This window comes from Seriola aureovittata, chromosome 9 (assembly GCF_021018895.1).
Source record: "Seriola aureovittata isolate HTS-2021-v1 ecotype China chromosome 9, ASM2101889v1, whole genome shotgun sequence".
Lineage (NCBI taxonomy): Eukaryota > Metazoa > Chordata > Actinopteri > Carangiformes > Carangidae > Seriola > Seriola aureovittata.
Window position 1 is genome coordinate 630,418 of NC_079372.1, and position 19,351 is coordinate 649,768.

The 19,351-nt window shown below is 39.8% G+C and overlaps 2 protein-coding genes across 2 annotated transcripts; both read left to right on the forward strand.

The window, feature by feature from the left end:
- Positions 1-1,176: 1,176 nt before the first annotated feature.
- On the forward strand, positions 1,177-8,262 carry actr5 (actin related protein 5). The gene is made up of 9 exons (XM_056383829.1): positions 1,177-1,569; positions 2,828-3,066; positions 3,322-3,491; positions 3,737-3,954; positions 4,191-4,355; positions 4,867-4,971; positions 5,465-5,604; positions 5,820-5,952; positions 6,673-8,262. The coding sequence occupies exons 1-9, from the start codon at positions 1,186-1,188 to the stop codon at positions 6,994-6,996; spliced, it is 1,878 nt and encodes a 625-aa protein (XP_056239804.1). The 5' UTR covers positions 1,177-1,185; the 3' UTR covers positions 6,997-8,262.
- Positions 8,263-13,897: 5,635 nt separating this feature from the next.
- ndufa4l2a (NDUFA4 mitochondrial complex associated like 2a) lies at positions 13,898-18,872 on the forward strand. Its single transcript, XM_056385118.1, has 4 exons — positions 13,898-14,057; positions 16,963-17,048; positions 17,836-17,896; positions 18,020-18,872. Exons 1-4 carry the CDS (start codon positions 14,013-14,015, stop codon positions 18,074-18,076), a joined length of 249 nt encoding a protein of 82 aa, XP_056241093.1. The 5' UTR covers positions 13,898-14,012; the 3' UTR covers positions 18,077-18,872.
- Positions 18,873-19,351: the final 479 nt, after the last annotated feature.

The following is a 19,351-nucleotide window of genomic DNA, read 5'->3' on the forward strand; positions in this document are numbered from 1 at the left end:
CTCTAACGAGTTATGGAAATTTAGAAGAAAAACTGCACACTTTGTTTATTATCTGACTACACTGTACTGCATCTCAATGGGTATTGCGTTAGATCATACACTGCAGGGTAACAAAAAGATCAGATGTGAGATCTCCAACATGTGTATCAACAGAATGGTCTGAAATGAAGCTGGGACATGCAGTAGCTGTCATGTGCAGGTGTGCCACATCACCAGCTGAGGCTTCACCCGGTCAGCTGAAACTAACAGGATGGCAGACACAAAGAAGTCAGGGATCTCAGGCCTGAGGGAAAATGTCTGTTCACATGGTTTCATTGTAACTTCATCATGGACTCATCTAGAATATATTTCCAGTTGACCCCAAATTTTAGTTGGTGAGTGATGATAAATGGCAGTCAGATTTGTAACATTTCCTTTATTTTGCACACAGATTGGAAATAGCTCTGTGATAAATGTGTTGGCTTTTTAACGGCTGTACCAACTTTGGGATCGCCACAAGAATTTAAAGTTGATGTCTATGGATTTGAAGAAAGTGTGGCTGCACACAGCATGTGTTTGCACCAAGTGGCCAAACAATGAATCAGTCAGATTTAAGTGGTAAATTGAAATTACTACCTTCTGTAAATGGGAATTGCTATTTTATACACATCAGTTTAAAAATACTTAAATAGTAAGATATAGAAGTGTATTATTCTTATTTATCCTACAGTGTGACTTAATGATAAACAGGCTAATCTGAGAGACTGATACCTATTAATTCACCAAGGATAAATCAATGTCTCATTTCACAGGGACTTATTACACAAAGTGGACTGCGACCTCTGGTGGTAAAAGGGAGATATTTTTCATAATTGACGTTCATTATAACTGTGCATATTCAAACACAATACATTACTGTTTCCAATCTTTTGTTGCAGTGCAGACAAACAGCTAATGTTTAGTTGGAAATTAAAATATAAGTCATGAAAATGTGAGGTCATTTTGTTTGTTTTTATTTTTGAAACACTACAGCTGTTATACTATGTTATAATATATGAATTTTACTTATTTTTGCTCAAGTGCTACTCAGATATTTTTACTGCATACTGCTCTTCACCGATCCAATACCTCTATGTTGAGTCGGAACTTAAGTCGACGGCACTAAGCTTCCACTCGGATGTATTTTTGCGGTGACGCATTTTCAAAATGGCTTCCCTAGAGCGACCGGTTTGTCAAATCTTCTCTTTTCAGGACTGCAAAACCTCTCCCGACCCGATTTTTGAGCTTCCCGCCCAGTGTCTGACCCCTACGTCGGCCCCGATAGTGATAGATAACGGCTCCTTCCAGACCCGGGCCGGCTGGGGGGCTCCAGCGGCGGAGTTTGCCTCTCCGCGCCTGCTCTTCAGGTCGGTGGCGGCGCGCAGCAGAGGAGCCGCTCGCAGCGAGACCCAGATCGGGAATGACATCACTAACCTGGAGCCGCTGCGGTGGCTGCTCAAGAGCCAGTTCGACCGAAACGTGGTGGTCAACTTCGAGATTCAGGAACTCATCTTCGACTATGTGTTTACACACCTGGGCGTCGCCTCTGAGGTATTAGTGTCAGGGGGCTGGTGTTGTGCCGAATTTGTAACCCCCAGCAGATGTGTGCACATGTCTTCGCTTTGATTTCACGAGAAGGAAGATGCTGACATCTTATTTTAAATTTCAGTTCACCATATAATATCTTTTCTTTTCCTATCAGAGCCTTTTCAACAACAGCAGGAGTAGTTTGTTGTAATGTTGCATAGACCCCAGTCAAAGACAAATACAGGGACATACTTGAAAAATGTATATACAAGCAGACATTGGGGCTCTAGCTAACACTTCATAAAATTTTCAATTAATTTGTCATTCAGATTAATAATTATTATTATTATTTAGTCTGTAGTCTGTAATAGTCAGAAAATAGTGAAAATGCCCATCACAATTTCCTGGAGCCCAATATATCTTCAAATTTATCAGTGTTATAATAATAACAACAACAACAACAATAATAATAATAACTTTATCTATATAGTACACAGAGTGTTTGAGCTATAATAGTGAGCGCCCGCTCACAAGCCTTGACCTTGTCAATAAATCGAAGATGTAATTGGGGACAGAGCCATTTAAGGCCTTAAACATCAGTAATAAAATTTAAAAATCAATCTAAGATCTAACAGGGAGCCAGTGAAGGGGGCCAGCACCGGAGTCATGTGACTGTACCTGTTTGTTCCAGTAATAAGACAAGCAGCAGCATTTTGTACAAGCTGAAGATTGACTGGTGTAGTGAGGCCTGGCTGATACCCAAATAAAGTGCATTACAATAATCAAGCTGAGAAAAGATAAAAAGATTACATAAAAACAACTTTTTGTAGGTCAGTGATTGATAAAGATGATCTGATTTTTAGAAATGATCCTGAGTTGGTAAAAACAATATTGAACCACGTTTGACTTGGTTATTAAAGTTAAGTGCTGTTCGATCAACATTCTGTCTGCCATGACAGATGGTTTTGCTTAAAAATGATTTATCAAAATTGTTGCTGATTTATTGATTACATATATAGACTACATTAATATTTGGAATGGTACCTTCAGTTCTGGCATCATGATATTTTCAGTTTGACCAGCCAAAGTTCCTGAGGTCAAGCATAATAAAACAGATGTCTGTATCTAAGATGTACACATGAGAAGTTCATGTGTTTTATTTCTAATCTGACACACAGATATTTTTATGTTTCTTAGCAAAATGAGCTGTGTGTTAATTACACTAATGCACACTGGTAGTGTTTTATATGAAATGGCAATGATGACCACTCTGCTTTTGCAGGGCAGCGTGGAGCACCCCATGGTGCTAACAGAGGCACCATGTAACCCCCTGCACTGTCGACAGATGATGTCAGAGCTGCTGTTTGAGTGCTACCATGTGCCGTACGTCTCCTACGGTGTGGACGGCTTGTACAGTTTCAACTACAATAACTATCACAGGGACATCCGTCCACCACACACTGGCATTGTTCTGTCCTCCGGATACCACTGCTCACACATCTTACCAGTTATAAATGGCAGGTGAGAATTACAGACACAGACAACTGTGTCTGTGCTGTTTCTGCCCTTCCACGGTTCATTTTATATCTTTCTGCAAGAAATGCTCTTTTTTCCTAATAAGCTTTTGTCACAGATGACAATTTGACATGTCTTAGTATGAAAACCAAAGTGATGTGTCAAAATGTCTTTAGTGTATTAGACCATTGTTTTTCCCCTTTAGTGCCATCATTCTCACACTGTCATCAGAGTCTAATTTTGAAATGGTTGTGATTCGAGGTTGGATGCGGTGAACTGTAAGCGTGTGAATGTGGCTGGGAGCCAGGCAGCGTCCTACCTGCAGCGCCTCCTCCACCTGAAATACCCAGGTCACCTCGCTGCCGTCACGCTCAGCCGCATGGAGGAGCTGCTGCATGAGCACAGTTACACCGCTGTGGATTATCATGAAGGTACAGCATGTTAGTGCAGACATACATTTTACTGCTCCAACTTACAGCAGTTAATAACCATTCAGTTTTTGAATAGTTCAAGAACTCCCAAATTAATCTTAAGTAACATGAATAAACTGGACACAGACATGACTTCTGTGGTGGGTGGTTGTAGATTAAAAGAGCTAGAAGACAACATGGTGATAGATGCACACCTTTTCTTCCTTTCTTCTTTGCTTACCTTCCACTTCCATTGTTTTCCATAGAGCTGGAAAAGTGGCGCAGCCCAGACTTTTATGAGCGGGAGGTTCACCGTATGCAACTTCCCTTCTCGGGCAAGGTGCCAGGCGGCTGTGTGAGCGTGGAGGAGAGGCAGGAGAGGCGAGCTCAGCAGCTTCGACGGCTTCAGGAGATCAATGCTCGCCGCCGGGAGGAGAAGCTGCAGCAGGACCACGTGAGGCTGGACAAACTTATGGCAGTGCAGGCAAGGAAGCCATTGTTTCATTTATAGTTTACTGTGGTGCTCTTCAAGTTTCTCAAGTAGTGTTTTATTAAGTGTAAGACTCAATATCAAAGAAGACTGTAAAAAGTCAGTTTGTTCTTCTAAGGAATTGAGATGTAACTATAAAAGTGTTTAAAATAAAAATGTAGCTCCTTCAGCTGATCTGAAAACACAGCTGGTGTGTGCTGCACAGTGATCATAGAATTCTGTGAGTGCAGGAACTGCTGGACGACGGCCTGTTGGATCAGTTTCATAAAAGCCTGGTGGAGCTCAACATGGACTCGGCTGAGGAGCTGCAGTCGTACATCAACAAACTGCAGCTGGCTGTGGAACAGGGCAGACAGAAGCTGCTGCACAGTGACGGAGCAGAGGGAAAGCTGGAGGTTGGTGTGACTCCACCAAATCAGAGAAAAACAGCAAGTCTTGATTTGTCATTTTGTAAGCGCTGTGCCCATAGTCTGAGGCTGCATGTCTGGTAAAACATTTAGGTAATTAAAAACCAATAAAAAATCCTATGTTCCATGACAATTAATGCAAAAAACATATAATATATATAACATATATATAACCTGAGTGTACAACAGAAAAATAAAAGCAGTGGTTCTCTGTCTGTTCGGCATAATTTGGCTCTTAGCTAGGAATGTAAATGCATCAGTTGCCAACACTAACAAGGAAACAAAGTGGTCAAATTACAATATATTCATACATACAATGTAGTTTCCTATACTGTGTAATGACAGCAGCTAATAAACTTAAACTCACTGAGGTTAAGTCAAATTCAAATGATCCAGTAATTATGTCTGCATGTCATTACGCTGACTTGAGGCTCTGGAGGACTGTCCCTGTTTGCTGCAGCTCAAACGAAGCCTGAGGCTGTTCTGTGGCTCTCTGCAGGTGTCTGAGCTGGAGCAGCCGATGGACGAGGGAGACGGAGTGATGCTGATGGATCCTGACTTCCCTGAGGACACGCTGCCGGAAAAACCTGCTAATGTGGTTCAGGTAGTGGCACAGAGACACTGCAACTTCCCAGACAGATATTTAGACCCTTATTAATGCTGTGCAGGCAATTCTCTGCCAGTTTAATGTGTTGCAGAATGTATGAGAAAAGGTTTTGTCTTGTACAGTGTCTCACAAAAGTGAGTACACCCCTCACATTTTCACTGTGAGGTGTACTCACTTGTGTTGCCAGCTGTTCAGACATTAATGGCTGTGTGTTGAGTTATTTTCAGAGGACAGTAAATCTATACTGCTATACAAGCTGTACAATCACTCCTTTAATTTATATCAAAGTTTCATTCCTATAGTGTTGTCCCATGAAAAGATATAATGAAATATTTGCAAAAATGTGAGGGGTGTACTCACTTTTGTGAGACACTGTATATTGTTTTTGTGCCAAAGCAGTAATGAAGCTGGCTAACTTTGCCCATGACCTGAAACATTTGGTGCCAGTGCTTTCCACATCAGTGAAAAATAACTTTGCTCTTGTCTCCAGCCTATGTTCAACATGGCAGAGTACCACCAGCTGTTTGTAGGGACTGAGCGTCTGCGCTGTCCAGAGATCCTGTTCCAGCCCTCGCTGACCGGAGAGGACCAGATGGGACTGATGGAGACGCTGCAGTACGTCCTGGCCAGGTAATGATAGCAAGTGCAATCGCAACATTAAACATTAAATTGGTGTACAGTATTTAAACCTAGCCAGATACAAATGAAGACTCGCAACTTCTCTTTTTAGCATCTATAAGATCCTATTTCTCCGATTAACAATAGCTGTTTTGAAGAAATGGCACTTGAAAGGTTACAACTCTGACACATAAATGTTTTTCGTACTTCTCCTAAACTACATACAGGTACACTCCAGAGCAGCAGGAGGCGCTGGTGAGCAATGTGTTTCTGACAGGAGGGAACATGCAGTACCCCGGGATGAGGGAGAGAGTGGAGAGAGAGCTGCTGGCTATGAGGCCCTTCCAGTCACACTTCAAGGTACAGCTTTCTAAAACACTTTTATACACACTTATCCAAGGTGTCACAGCATGAAGCTCTGAATCACACCCCACTTAACATGTTTCAGACCTCGACTAATACAGACTGAATTCTGTCAGAATGTTTGACTTTTTTCATGTTTGATTGCATATATTGCTAACTCATAGCACAACGTTAAGGCGGTCACTTTCACCACTTCAAACTGAAAATGAGAAGATACAAATAATTTTAACTGATTAGATTTCTGTCTTTGTTTATACAGACTATAAATGATCCATTAATGTACCCAAATGACTGTTCTTACTAACAGACAGTCATATTACATTGCAAGGTTTACAAGGTTTTACTCTGTCTTACAGTGGAATCTTACATCCAAGTGCATCTAAACTGGATCCTTACATATACTGTGTGTGCACATATATATATATATGTGTGTGTATATATATATATATATATATATATACACACACATATATATATATATATATATATATGTGTGTGTGTGTGTGTGTGTATGTATGTATGTATGTATATAAAAAATGCATATGAAAGCCTGGTTTTAAAAATATAAAAAGTGATGTAAAAAAGTAGGAGAAAGTATAAGAAAAAACTAAAATCTACAGAAACCAGTTGTCTGCACTGGCCAACTCTTTTTCAGAGGGGGTACTTTAGATAATCCACAGCTAACCTGTTTTCTGTTACATTTGCACTCCTTCCCAGGTGACCATGGCATCACAGCCAGCCCTGGATGCCTGGTACGGTGCAAGAGACTGGGCTCTGGAGCATCCACCTGGAGGAGAAGCAGAGGGATGGATCAGCAGACAGGACTATGAGGAGAAAGGAGGCGAGTATCTGAGTGAGCACTGTTCCTCTAATGTCTTCATTCCCATGAAGCTCGCCAAACCAGTTGCTGCTCGCCCCACCGAGTCCTCCATTACCACACAGACTTCAACAGCAGCTTCTGCTGGCATCTCCATGATTACATCTGCCCTGAATCCCTCCTGCTCTACTGTTGCTGCTGATGTTTCCGTGGTAACCTCCTAAACTCTCAGATATCACGTGTCTTATTTTGTAAGTGAAATGTTTACTTTTTGGGGCGCCGACCTTCATTTGCTTTTTCACTTCACGTTTGTTAAGTTTCCCAGCATGCCTTTCAGCAACCCCCAGACAACAGGTGTGAACTTATTGTCAAAGGTCTGTAAGATCTTGCTGTTTGATTCTGATGGACCAAAAACAATGAGTTAATGCTGTTAATATTTCAGACAGCTGCAAAATGTCCTGCTCATGCACATGAAATATCTCAGTGTGGCCTACTGACTGCGTTTCTCTGTGGACATAAAAAATACACAACCAGACAACAATATAAGCTCAGCTATATAAGAAGCATTAGCAGTAGCTGCAAGGGAATGTATTGTTGCTTTCTGTAGTAGCAAAGTCACCGTTCAGGAATGTTGAATGAGAATCAGTCTGCAGAGAGACACTGTCTGTTTTATGGTCTCCCGTCACTTTTGTAACAGTTTTCTTTTATTTTCATTCTGCTTGAGGAAACCACAAGAGGCTGTTCATATTGAACAGCCATCAAGCCATCAATGCTCTTAAAAGTCCTGTTGGAATATTTTTCTATCATTATGTAAATAAAATTTGCTGATTTGTGTGTTTTTAGAAAAAAAATAAAAAAAATTTCACTGATGGAAACAGTTCTTTGTTTGATTGACTGTCAGTTGAGAAGAAAGTGGCAGATGTCTGATACTGCTCGTTACAGATGATTAGACATCAAGTGTTCACTGTCTCCTCTTTTCAGTACGATCGTTTTCCTCCCATCTTTTTATTCCTCCATGCCGGCTACAGTCAGAGCCGGAGCCATGATGTTCTCAGGTTGTCCCTTCCTCTCATTCTCATGGACTCAAATTTGGCACAAACATTCACTTGGACTCAAGGATGAACTGATTAGATTTTGGTCGTCAAAGGTTAAAGGTCAAGGTCACAGTGACCTCAGAAAACGCTTTTAGCCATTAGTCAAGACTTCACACAGCAATTATGACAAATTTTCACTCAAATGGTTCATATTTTAGTGGCGGGGTGGTGGAGGCAGACAACTGTGAGGCAGTAATTCTAGTTTTCTTTACTACAGCTCACTTTCAAATCAGTAAAAGAGTCATTTCGCTCAAATTACACAGACAATAGACATTCACCTGTAGTTGTTTCTATTCATGCAGTTATTTTTTTACTTTATTATGCTTTAGGTTTTATTTGATTTCATTTAATATTTGCTGCCCAGTTTATTTGTGGTGCACAGCATTCAGAAAATTAAAAAAGTCCAACTGCAACGTGTCCTTCTTGGTCTGGATTATTTTCATTACCGATTGTGGAATCTGTTGATTAATATTGTTTAGTCTATAATATTTAGTCTGACACATGCCTATTACTGTTTCTCACAGCTGTAGATGATATTTTCAGATTACTTGTTTTGTCCAAGCCTAAAGATTTGAATATTTGGACAAAGATAGCAGAAATAAAAAGGGAAAACCCTCAAATCTTCACGTTTGAGTAGGTGGGACCAGAGAATGTTTGCACTCAATCATATACAGTCAACTGTATATAGGGACTATTTTTTTCTGTATAAAGTTATACAGGTAAATGCCTCTAAACCTGGACCAATAAAACCAACAATAACTCAAAACTACAAGAGGTGAGTGATAAAAATGTTTTATTTTCTAATTTGGGTGAACTCTCCCTTTAAATGCAACATACAGGATTAGCTGTTGCAGTGTCATGTTGCACCACTAGATGGCACAGATTAACAAAATATGTAATGTTCTGTCTTCAGTCTCCACAGTGTCCACTCAGCTGCTGTGTTTCGTCATCAGCGTAGTCACAGTACTAGATCTATTATACAGTATTACACTGACTCTATAGGCAGTTATCATAGACTTTCATTCTAAAGAGCTGCTGTGTCACTTTCTCACTGCAGGTTTCAACTGATGCTGTGGTCTACTGTGAATGAGAGTGGACAAAAATGCACTTTGTTTTTAACGTACTACTCTTAATAAAACTCTTAATAAGCCCAATATTCAAAAGAACATATGACAGCAGGGATCTTTGAAGCTTGACACTGTGTGTCTGTGTGGAGTTCAATTCTCTCTCATCCACTCTAAAGGTTTTGTGTTGCAGGTGTGTTTGATCTACTTGTTTGATCCTTGTTGGTTCACATTAACACACCAGGCTTCTGCTGTGTTCTGCTGTCTAATAGTGTTATGTGGTGTTAAACTGTCCCACAGCTGAAAGTTCAAAACCTCAGACAGCTTGTTCTGCTTCTCCTCAAGCCAAAGGAGAAGTGCCAGCCAAACACACACACACACACACACACACACACACACACACACACAAACAGCAGCCTGGTTTCCACAGCAGGACAGAGTGGTGCTAATCAGAGCTGAAACAGGCCTGTGACTGCAGGGTGACTCAAATTTAACAAGAGGGATTAAAAAGTAAAATTAAGTAAATATTTTATTTGCAAAATTAAGTAAGGAGGATTTATTTCTATGGCTACACTACATTTCAGGAAGGCTTTCTTGTTAATATTCAGGGAAAAAATCAACTGCAAGTGCAATTCAAAAAAGACATTTCCATTTCTACTAATTTCCATACAATACATATTCATTGTGTTTAGCTAATGGACCTGCCATCTTGTCATCTTGTGGTTTTTGAAAAATACAAAGATGTATTTGATGGTCACAATAATCTGTGGCTATGCTCTGTGTTAATGGTGGTTTCTCTGAGCTCTTACTGATGTGTTGTGGCTCAAATTCAACAAGAAAAAACAGATGTGCTGGGATGTTATGGCGTCCACCTTTATTTCTGTTCACACCTGCTTAAATCTCCCTCTTACCCACGTCTACCTCCATTTTTATTCCTCTGTGCCGGCAACAGTCAGAGCCAGAGCCTTATTGTTTTCTGGTTGTCTGTCCATCCCATTCTCGTGAACGTGAAATTTCAGTAACACCTTGAGAGAATTTCTTCAAATTTGGCACAAACAACTGATTTGATTATGGGGGTCAAAGGTCAAAGGTCATAGACATGGTGACACAGTTTTGGCCTTGTGAATGCAATATTTCAGTAACGCCTAGAGGGAATTTCTTCAAATTTGGCACAAACATTCACTTCGATTCAAGGGTATACTGATTAGATTTTGGTGGCCAAAGGTCAAAGTTCAAAGGTCAAGGTCACAGTCACCTCACAAAACATGATTTGGCCTTGTGAACATAATATCTCAAGAACTCTTAAAGGGAATCCTGTCACATTTCGCACAAATGTCCACTTACACTCAAGGACAAACTGATTTTTGGTGGTTAAAGGTCAGAGGTTAAGGTCACCGTGACCTAAGAAAACACTTTTTAGCCATTACTCAAGACTTCACACAGAAACTATGACAAAATTTCTCACAAATGTTTAATATTTTATTAGAATCTGTATAAACAGCGATGTAATCTGAAACTAGTCTAAGTGGCGGAGGCAGATGACCAAGAGGAGGTGATTCTAGTTTTCTCTGTTGTGAGCACTGTCACCACCTTGCCAGATGTCAGGCATGTACAAGTCAAATTTACTGCTAGGACCAATAAACATCATCATTAGGGATTCCTAAATAAACTGTCTATCAAACAACTCAAGGGATACTGTAGGTACACAATGTAATTTTAAACAATTCTGCACTGTATTGAACCCTGTTTTTGCCATATTCTGCCCAGTGTCCAATTAGGGGATTTATGTGAGAGCTGCAGTGTTAGTGTGCAGTGCAGGTCAGCGGGAACACCAGGCAGGGTTGAGCTCATGTCACACAGTCCTGTGTTGGAGGTGAGGATAAACTAAAAACCCACAGATGGCAGTGTGACAGATGCACAATGAGTTATTTTAGTGGTTGAAAAAACTTTTATTTTATTTTTCCAGTTTAACACTTGAGCTGTAAGAAAATACACAATTCACTTGTTTTACCATGACAGCAAGGTCTTCATGGTTACAGAGTTTAAAATAGCCTTTTAGCAGAATGTCCTTTTGGCATAGTTACACTGCTGTTGATTCAAAGAACGTTATGACCTCCACCATTTTTCAAGTGTCCACAAGCTGATTTTTATCATTTATGAACTGAGGTCTGTTTGGAATGTTGGATATTTGTAGTAAATGGGCCAAAGCATACAGTATAGTAACACTGATATGTTATGCTTTCATATTATTATATTCAACCAGTTGTTCAACCATAAATATTCACAATTTTAAAAGTGTATTCCCTTTAGAGTTTCTTGACTGCTGAGCTTCCAAACTGGAGTTTCAACATTTCATCTCTTGTCATTAGGTTCCTTCAACAGAAGTGTTGGTTCAGAGTCAAACCAGAGTCACCTGCTGCTCCCAATGAGAAGCTCACTGATCAGCAGGAGCAGCAGCTTCAGCATTAAAAGCAGAATGACCCCAATAGATTCCTGCCTGGACAGAGAACATGGAAAGTTTGTGAGATGCAGCTGTCTCTGTATCATTCATGTCCAATTGTAATTTGAATGGTATTCATTTATTTGATACTACTTGGTATTTCAGTTGACGGGTACTACACTATTTCTCTTCTTGAGTATAAAACACTCTTCTGCTGGAGTTTTGAACAGTTGTTTTAAAAAGGCTAATGTCAGTTTAAGTTTAACTATTTCTGCAGCATAATCCACTTCTCTGATGTCTACTGAAATGTGGTTCAAAGAAGACAATAGTCAATAGCAGTGTGATTTCTTAACTAATTTATTAGTTAACATACTACATACTAAGTATTTGATTTGACAGTGGAAAAGTTGACTATGTTGCAGGAGCAGTTTGAAAATTTGTCACTTTGTGAATGATTTGAACCTACAAACTTTTCAGAGCCACGCTACTGAAAAGGTAGCCCCTGGATAGAGTATCACTCAAAGTTAGCTGTGTAACACTGGTTAAATGTGCTCAGATTATTATTGTTATTTGTCCCAAGAATGTTCCACCTGGCTACAAAGTCCTGAATTCAGTTAGGCAGAATTGGCAGAAGTGTTTTTATCAAAATAAGTCGGGATGGTCACAGTTTTATGTACTCTTAAAACCCACCTGGTCACAGGCGACCAGCTCTGATGAATTCTCCACAATTCAACTGTTCAGTTCATTTTACAGAAACCATGAGTACAAAAGTATTATTCATTCAAATTTACCAACATCATAAACCATCAAGACAGTGAAACAGTGGCTGCTCCCTTCCTTTAAGGTGGTTGTGAAGTCATTATTTATATTCCTTTAGCCTGTAAGGGTAGCCCCTCTGTTTGCCAAAACAAGCACAACGCGAGACATTTCCAGGGATAGCTCCAGCCAGGCACAGGCCACCAAAAATGGGGACTGTCCCAATAAAACGGGAACATCTGGTCACCCTAATACACACACACATACACACACACACACACACACACACACACACACACACACACACACACACTCATTCACACACTCTATCCATGATGTGTCATGCAACTTATACATTGTGCAAATTCCATTGCTCCTTCTAAGCAATCAATTTTGAACCTACACTCAAAAATACATAGATGCCACTCTGAATTATAAATATATACTGTATGTTCTTCTTAGATGATCATCATGTGACCTTAATGGTGCCGCTTTATTATCTGCAGACACACGTGTGATGCCTGGAAAATAATGAAACATCTGTGAAGTTGTAAGCAAAGTACTGCTGTGCCAAATTTGTTTTAACTTCCAATTAAACTGGAGTGCAATGAGTCATAGACACAGGTCCATTAAACAGAGCAAATATTTTCTATTGAACTAATGTTGTTAACTTGGAGGTGACATCTTTATTGAGCTCCTCAGGGCTCACCATTATGTTATGTTTGTTTTCATGTTATATTTCTCTTTGGTTTTCAGCCTGGACCCTTTCAGATGGGGATGCTTGGCTTAAGAGATGATAATCATCCAGAGCCAATCTTTTCCAGGTTGAACAATGTTTAAATCACCTGCTGGGTCAATGTTCCTTTATCTGATTCAACATTTTAAACAGGAGCAGTTAAAAAACACTTCATTTGCAATCAGTTGTCAAGGAGCTGAATTTTCCATACTCTCTCAGTGTACATTCTGGTCTTTCACTTTGCCTCCTCATGAGATACAAACACGGTGATCATGGTCCTTAATTATGTTTTGGAGTAGTGGACGTTGGTTTCCAAAATCACCAGACAGAGAATCTGTCATTAGGCAGAAGAGGGCCAATCTCTCAGAGTGTTTTGAAGAACAGGCAACATGAAGGCATCATGGAAAAGCAACAGACTTCTGTGCAAGTATTTATCTTTTCATTTGATTTTATTCATCATGTATTGTGTTATTTTTTTGAGACTATTTTCTTTCAACCTCAATTTTGAGAACTAAAATACCCCCACATCTCTCTTTCTCTCTCTCTCTATCTCTCTCTCTCTCTCTCTTTCTTTGTTGTTTCAGCTTTCTACTGGACTGTATGTTTTCTGGGATGTTTATACACTGTCTTCTTGCACTGGAATCTTTACTGATATGACTCGGGCAACTGAAGAGGTCCATAGACATAGATATTCCCCAGTGCCTTTTTTAAAGGACACTGTGTTTGTATGCTTTTCTGTTTTCCCCAGTCAGTTCCCGGAGGGATGAAAAGTCAAAGTGAAGAAGTGAAGGAAATGAGAGAGAAAAGGCCTCGGAGCTCTCTGCAGGAGCTTACACAGCTTCTTCTGATTGAACACCCTGATATGAATAATGAGTTAATGAATATTTACAAGGATGAAACCTTATCATTCAAATATAAACTGTTCCACAGTGTCCAGCACAGTGTAATCACCCCAACAAGGGAGCAGAAGTAGTTCTAATCAGATGTAAATGACCTCTTTCTCCTCCCCCTCCTCCTCTCCTCCCTCCACATGCAGAGAACAACAGGTCTTAATCCTGTCTGTGCACGGCTGTGCAAAGCGTGTGGTTTTTGATAACAAGGGTCTTAGTTATTGACTGTGAATTATTTGTTCCAACTATAAACTGGAGCAATGATATTTCGGACAGCTGTAGAGCATGCTAAGAGGCACCCTGGCGTAAGTAATCTTTAACTAGTTCCTCTCTGTTACTTGTTAGTACTTTCATATTTTTAACAAATTGGTTTTAACCATTTTTCTCATTAAAATGCTGCATGTAGGTGAAGTTTGCTTATAAAATATGATAAAAATAAAATAACTGAGGAGAAATGATTGGCATGAAAATGACTGAGAGGTGGATGCAGTCAGCACAGTTCCAGTGTTTGTAATCATTCATTAAATAACATTCTTCTTTTTTTGTTTCATCCATTTATCCTGCCAGAGCAATGCACATTATCTAACATCAGTGCTACATTAACATCAATGTAAATATAATTGAGTGAACTGCATCCATAGCCCGCCCGGTTAGAAGTTACACTGAGTGGATCTGTTGCGTCTGTGTTTTATTCATGTATTATTCAGTGAACAGTACAGACGGTTACACACAGGAGGGAGACTGTGATGTGACAGATTGTATTATAGTCTATAGAGCACCTTGCTGAAGCTAAATACCTTGCATGATTTTAATGCACATCTAGCTGTATATACTATAGTAAAATACTAACTAAACTTTACTATTAATTAAGTTCAGGCCATTTTATGATAAAATACAGTAGAAGAAAAACCTGATGATTGCCTGCAGTGTGTTTTTATAGTGTTAGTGTTAGTGAAACCAAGAGACGTGATCTAAATCTACTTTTGTCTCATCTCATCTTATTTTTATTCTAATTAAGTAGGTTAAGTTGCTTCAGAGGTCCATTTGAAATCAAGTCAAACTTAGAGAGGAGAAGACTTAAAAACACTCCCATGACTTTTATAAACCTCCTAAATCTAAACTGACAAAAATCTGAGCATTAGTTGGAATAAACTAAACTTAAAAATGAGAGTTGTCCCTACAGGGGACGGGATTATTTCTGTGTTTTTTAACGGCTGTGCTGTCAGAGAGTGGAGTGACAGAGTTTTAACTTCTTGTCATCGGCCTCCCAGTAGACACAGAGAGAAAGAGAGAGAGAGAGAGAGAGATCTGCAGGGAGGAAATCCCTATGAGACTCTACCAGAGCTCCTTGATATGGTCTATCATCCGGACAGATAGACAGGCGGAGAGGCAGTGAGGAGAGCAAGAGAGAGAGAGAGAGAGAGAGACAGAGAGAGGCTGCAGGGAGCAAATCTCTGTGAGACTCAACAAACCTCCTTGATAAAGTTTCAACAGTCAGACAGACAGACAGAGACAGGCTGTAGAGAGAGGGAGAAAGTTTTAAAGTCAGAGATACAGACAGAAAATCAGCCAGACAAATTGACAGGTAGTCAGACAGACACACAGAGAGTCAGACAGACAGACAACCAGACAGACAGAGATGAGGAGACAGTCAGATGGAGGCCACACAGGTAGCACTGAGACAAAATGACAAATGGAGAGTTGGTCAGATGGTCTTCAGGTTAGTCCCACTTTGTGTTATTTAAATTTCTGAGAATTATTGTGACCTGTAAACAGCATAACTGCTGCATTTATGCAATGATAATGGTCATATCTCAGTTTTGCATCTATTTCTCACCATATTTTTTTTATCTAAATATTTTTTTTAAATTTACCAAGTAAACTACACATTCTTATTTCATTACTACAAATCATCCACTGGTTCACCCCCTTGACAGATATACATCTTTTTATATTGGTCCTTACCCTTTTTTTAAATGTACTTTACTCCCCTCAGTTCATATAATTTGAATCAATGGCTGGTTTTCTCCCTCTCTCCGTCTTTCACCTGTGGTCTTTTTCTTCAGTAAAAGTAATAAAACTATTATATACTATTGTAATAACAATAAAACAGTGTACTTACTGCATTATAGTAAAGGTATTGTCAGAAAAATGTAAAGCATCAAAAGTAAAAGTAAAAGTAAAAGTGATGGAGGCCGATTTAGCAAAAGCCACTGGGCCAGTAGCTGATGCTTCAAACTGTGGTTGTTCAGCTGCTCAGACCAACACAAATACAGAATGCAGTTTCTAATAAACATGGAGTTATTGTTGACACCTGACATGTGATACAGACGAGTCTCTCTTCAGTAAGTAGGTTGAATTATCCCCCCCCCCCCCCCCAGTTCATAAAATGCTGCATCTGCTGTTTTTTAATTTAAGAAGAAGCTCTTACATTTGCATATTCACTGAGACACTCAGTAAATGTCAGGAGTCATGAGTCTGAAACTGACTGAGGCTGATGCAACTTAGAAAAAGAGTTTCTTTTTTCAACCATGACACCAGCTGCTTATCTTGTATAAAGGATTATACGCTAACTTTACAGGCTAACTTCACTTTAGTTTTTATGACCAGCAAATCAGGGCACAGGTGGTGGACTACTCTTTTGCCCTCAGTATGTGTGTCGGTGCACTGGTATGCAGTGAGCTCAACACACCTCCAGTAAAGGCTTTGACTAACAGTACAAAGAAAATGTTCTATTAGCAACATCCTCATTACTCACTTAATACTACTTGTACTTTACTATGCTTGTACTTGATTTTGTCTTTTTTAAAGTTATATGTTACTGTGTACACCATAGGAGAAGGAGCTATTTCATTCCCCTATTGATGAGCACTGTATATGGAGAGAATGAGAAGCTTGAACCCTCACTCCGTAGGTTAATATAGTGGCTAGCCAATTACCTAGCTGATCTAGGATCTGACTTTGTTTCCACCTCTGGCTGTGAATCACAGCTGTCTGTTCCCTCTGATCCTCAGGGCTCCAACCAGTCAATCAATCAAATGTCAATCAAACAAAGATGCAAATACACAAAGAGGCGTTTTGCTTTTTCAAATGTAAACTCAGTATCTGTATATTCATAAATAACAAATCAAGAAAGGCTAAATAAACCAACATGATATAAGATGTAAGAATTTTAATCTTGTGATTCTCTCTCTCTCTCTCTGTCTTCAGCTCATCCCCCAGTTCTTCTTCATCTGTTTGGGAATGGGCGGAGCATGTCTGTATTTGTTTCGTCTTGCCAGAGCACCCTACATTATGTAAGCACCTTCACATGTCACCCTGACTTCTGATCACATGCTATACAAAGATCATCTACATTTTCTTGGTATTAAAGACGAAGCAGCAGGTGACACATTTTTTTCATGGTGTTTGGATCAAATGCTTCACTGTGCAAATGGAATCTGCTAATTAGCTTGTTAATAGTTGTGTTTTTCCTGGTTAAAACACCTGTTTCCACAAGGAAATGTTGATTTTAGACTAATTAAACTGAGAATTTCTTCCTCTGTAAGTCCTACTATCATCCTAAAATGAAGATTTGTCAACATCTTTAATGAGGCAAGTGGAGGGCAGATGAATACTTTTTCACTCTAATTAAACAGAGGGATTTGTTTTATGAGTGTTTCTGACACCAGGGTTCCCTGCCTGCTTTCCCTTCCCCCTCAAGCCATATGTTGCTTGGACGTCCTCTCCTCCCGCTGCTATCTAAACTATTGTTCTACCCTTAATGAAACTCCGTCTCCTCGCAGGTCTTTCATCATTTCTTTACAGCAGTGATTGTTTACAAGCTTGATGAAATCACTGGAGAGCGAGTCCTGGTGGTGGCACAGTGGGCTTAAAGCACATACTGTGTGTTGAGTTTGAATGTGACCCTCAGCTTTTGCTTTGTGTTTGCTTCCTTTTTTTTATTCTATTCTATACTTTATTTTGTATAATCTAACAATGAAAGGGGATCAGATTACTGGGAGTGGTAGGTCCAAATGAAAGATTTATCCTTATATCAGATTCCCAAACAGCCTAACTGTGCACATCTCTTTGTGTGTTTAGCTGGAACAAAACCAATAACCCAGAGCCATGGAATGAACTTGACCCCACATACCAGTACAAGGTAATACAGACACAAGTATTCAGTGTTAGGAAACGGGAGTGACCTTTTGAGACACAGTGTCACTTTGGATACAGATGTTATAATCATCAAGCCTCTGTTGAAGTTGATCTTTTTCTTCCCCAGTTTGTGGCCATCACCACTGACTACAAAAACCTGAAGAAGGAGGGACCTGACTTCTAAATCTCACAACCCAGAGTGGAAAATCAGAGAACATCCTGATCTACGGTCAGATTCATTCCCCTCCTCATTGCAGGTGGAAAGTGAAAAGGATCCTAGATCAGGATAGTGTCGCTGGTGACAAACTTGTGACACTGTTAATGTGACTGGGATGGTCAGTCAACGGATCCTGAGGGCACACATGAAACCTGAAAAAGTTAAATATGTAACATTTCTACATACGTACAACATATGCAGGAGACATATGACACATGGATGCACATGCTCGCTTTATGTCTAAACCATCCTGGCCTGTTTCGCTCATACATTATAAACCAAGGAGTTTAGATTTGGTGACATTTTCCAGCGGTATTGAAAAAAATCACAAATGCCTTTCATTTTATTAACCAGTCTGCTGTGTTTTTGAAATTTGAATGCATTCATGTGATTGTTCCAGGTATCTATTAATATACATTATTTGTAATTTAGGAGCTTACATTTGCAAACACTATGATGTGCTTCTTTGAGCTTTGTTTCATCTCTTTGGTGTCTGAAGGTTGAATGCAACACAGTCTTGTCCTATTCCGCAGCTGCAAGGCTTGTGTTTCCTTATATATTCTTCAACTAACTGTACCACCTTCTCATAAAATGACAATGGCCTGCTGTATTGCATTGAAGGTCCAGTTAATGTGATGGAACTGCATGTGTTTCTTCATAACTGTCACATGATTGCAGGTTTAGCAGCCACTAAATGCTACAATGACTGTGTAAGTTATGAAAACTGAGCTGAACTCTCTCAATAAATAAAGTGTATGATTCATGTTTGAATTAGAGTATTCTCTTGCCAACACACACACACATTCACACACACACACACACACACACACACACACACACACATACATACACAGACAGGTGACTTTCCTCAAACACCTGCATGGAACTGAGTCAGATACAGATCTTTTTCCACATCCTGAGATAAAAATACAAAACAGTAAATCAGTAACTATGGTGGAACAGATCCATCTGTTGGCAGTGCAGCTCTCACTTTACAGTCTGATTAGTGCTTCTATAACCACACTTAGTGGAGTGTGTGGGAGCTTGTGTGTGTGTGTGTGTGTGTGTGTGTCTGTGTGCACCGGTGTGTGTGACAGCAGCCCTGTGTGTGTCTTTGATCAAGGACAGCAGTGGCAGGATGTTGAACAGTCCCCCAGCATGGTGTTGATGTGTGACAGCAGAGCACACTGTGTGCAACCTGAGCACACACATGCACACACACCAGCCCACATCCAGGTACCA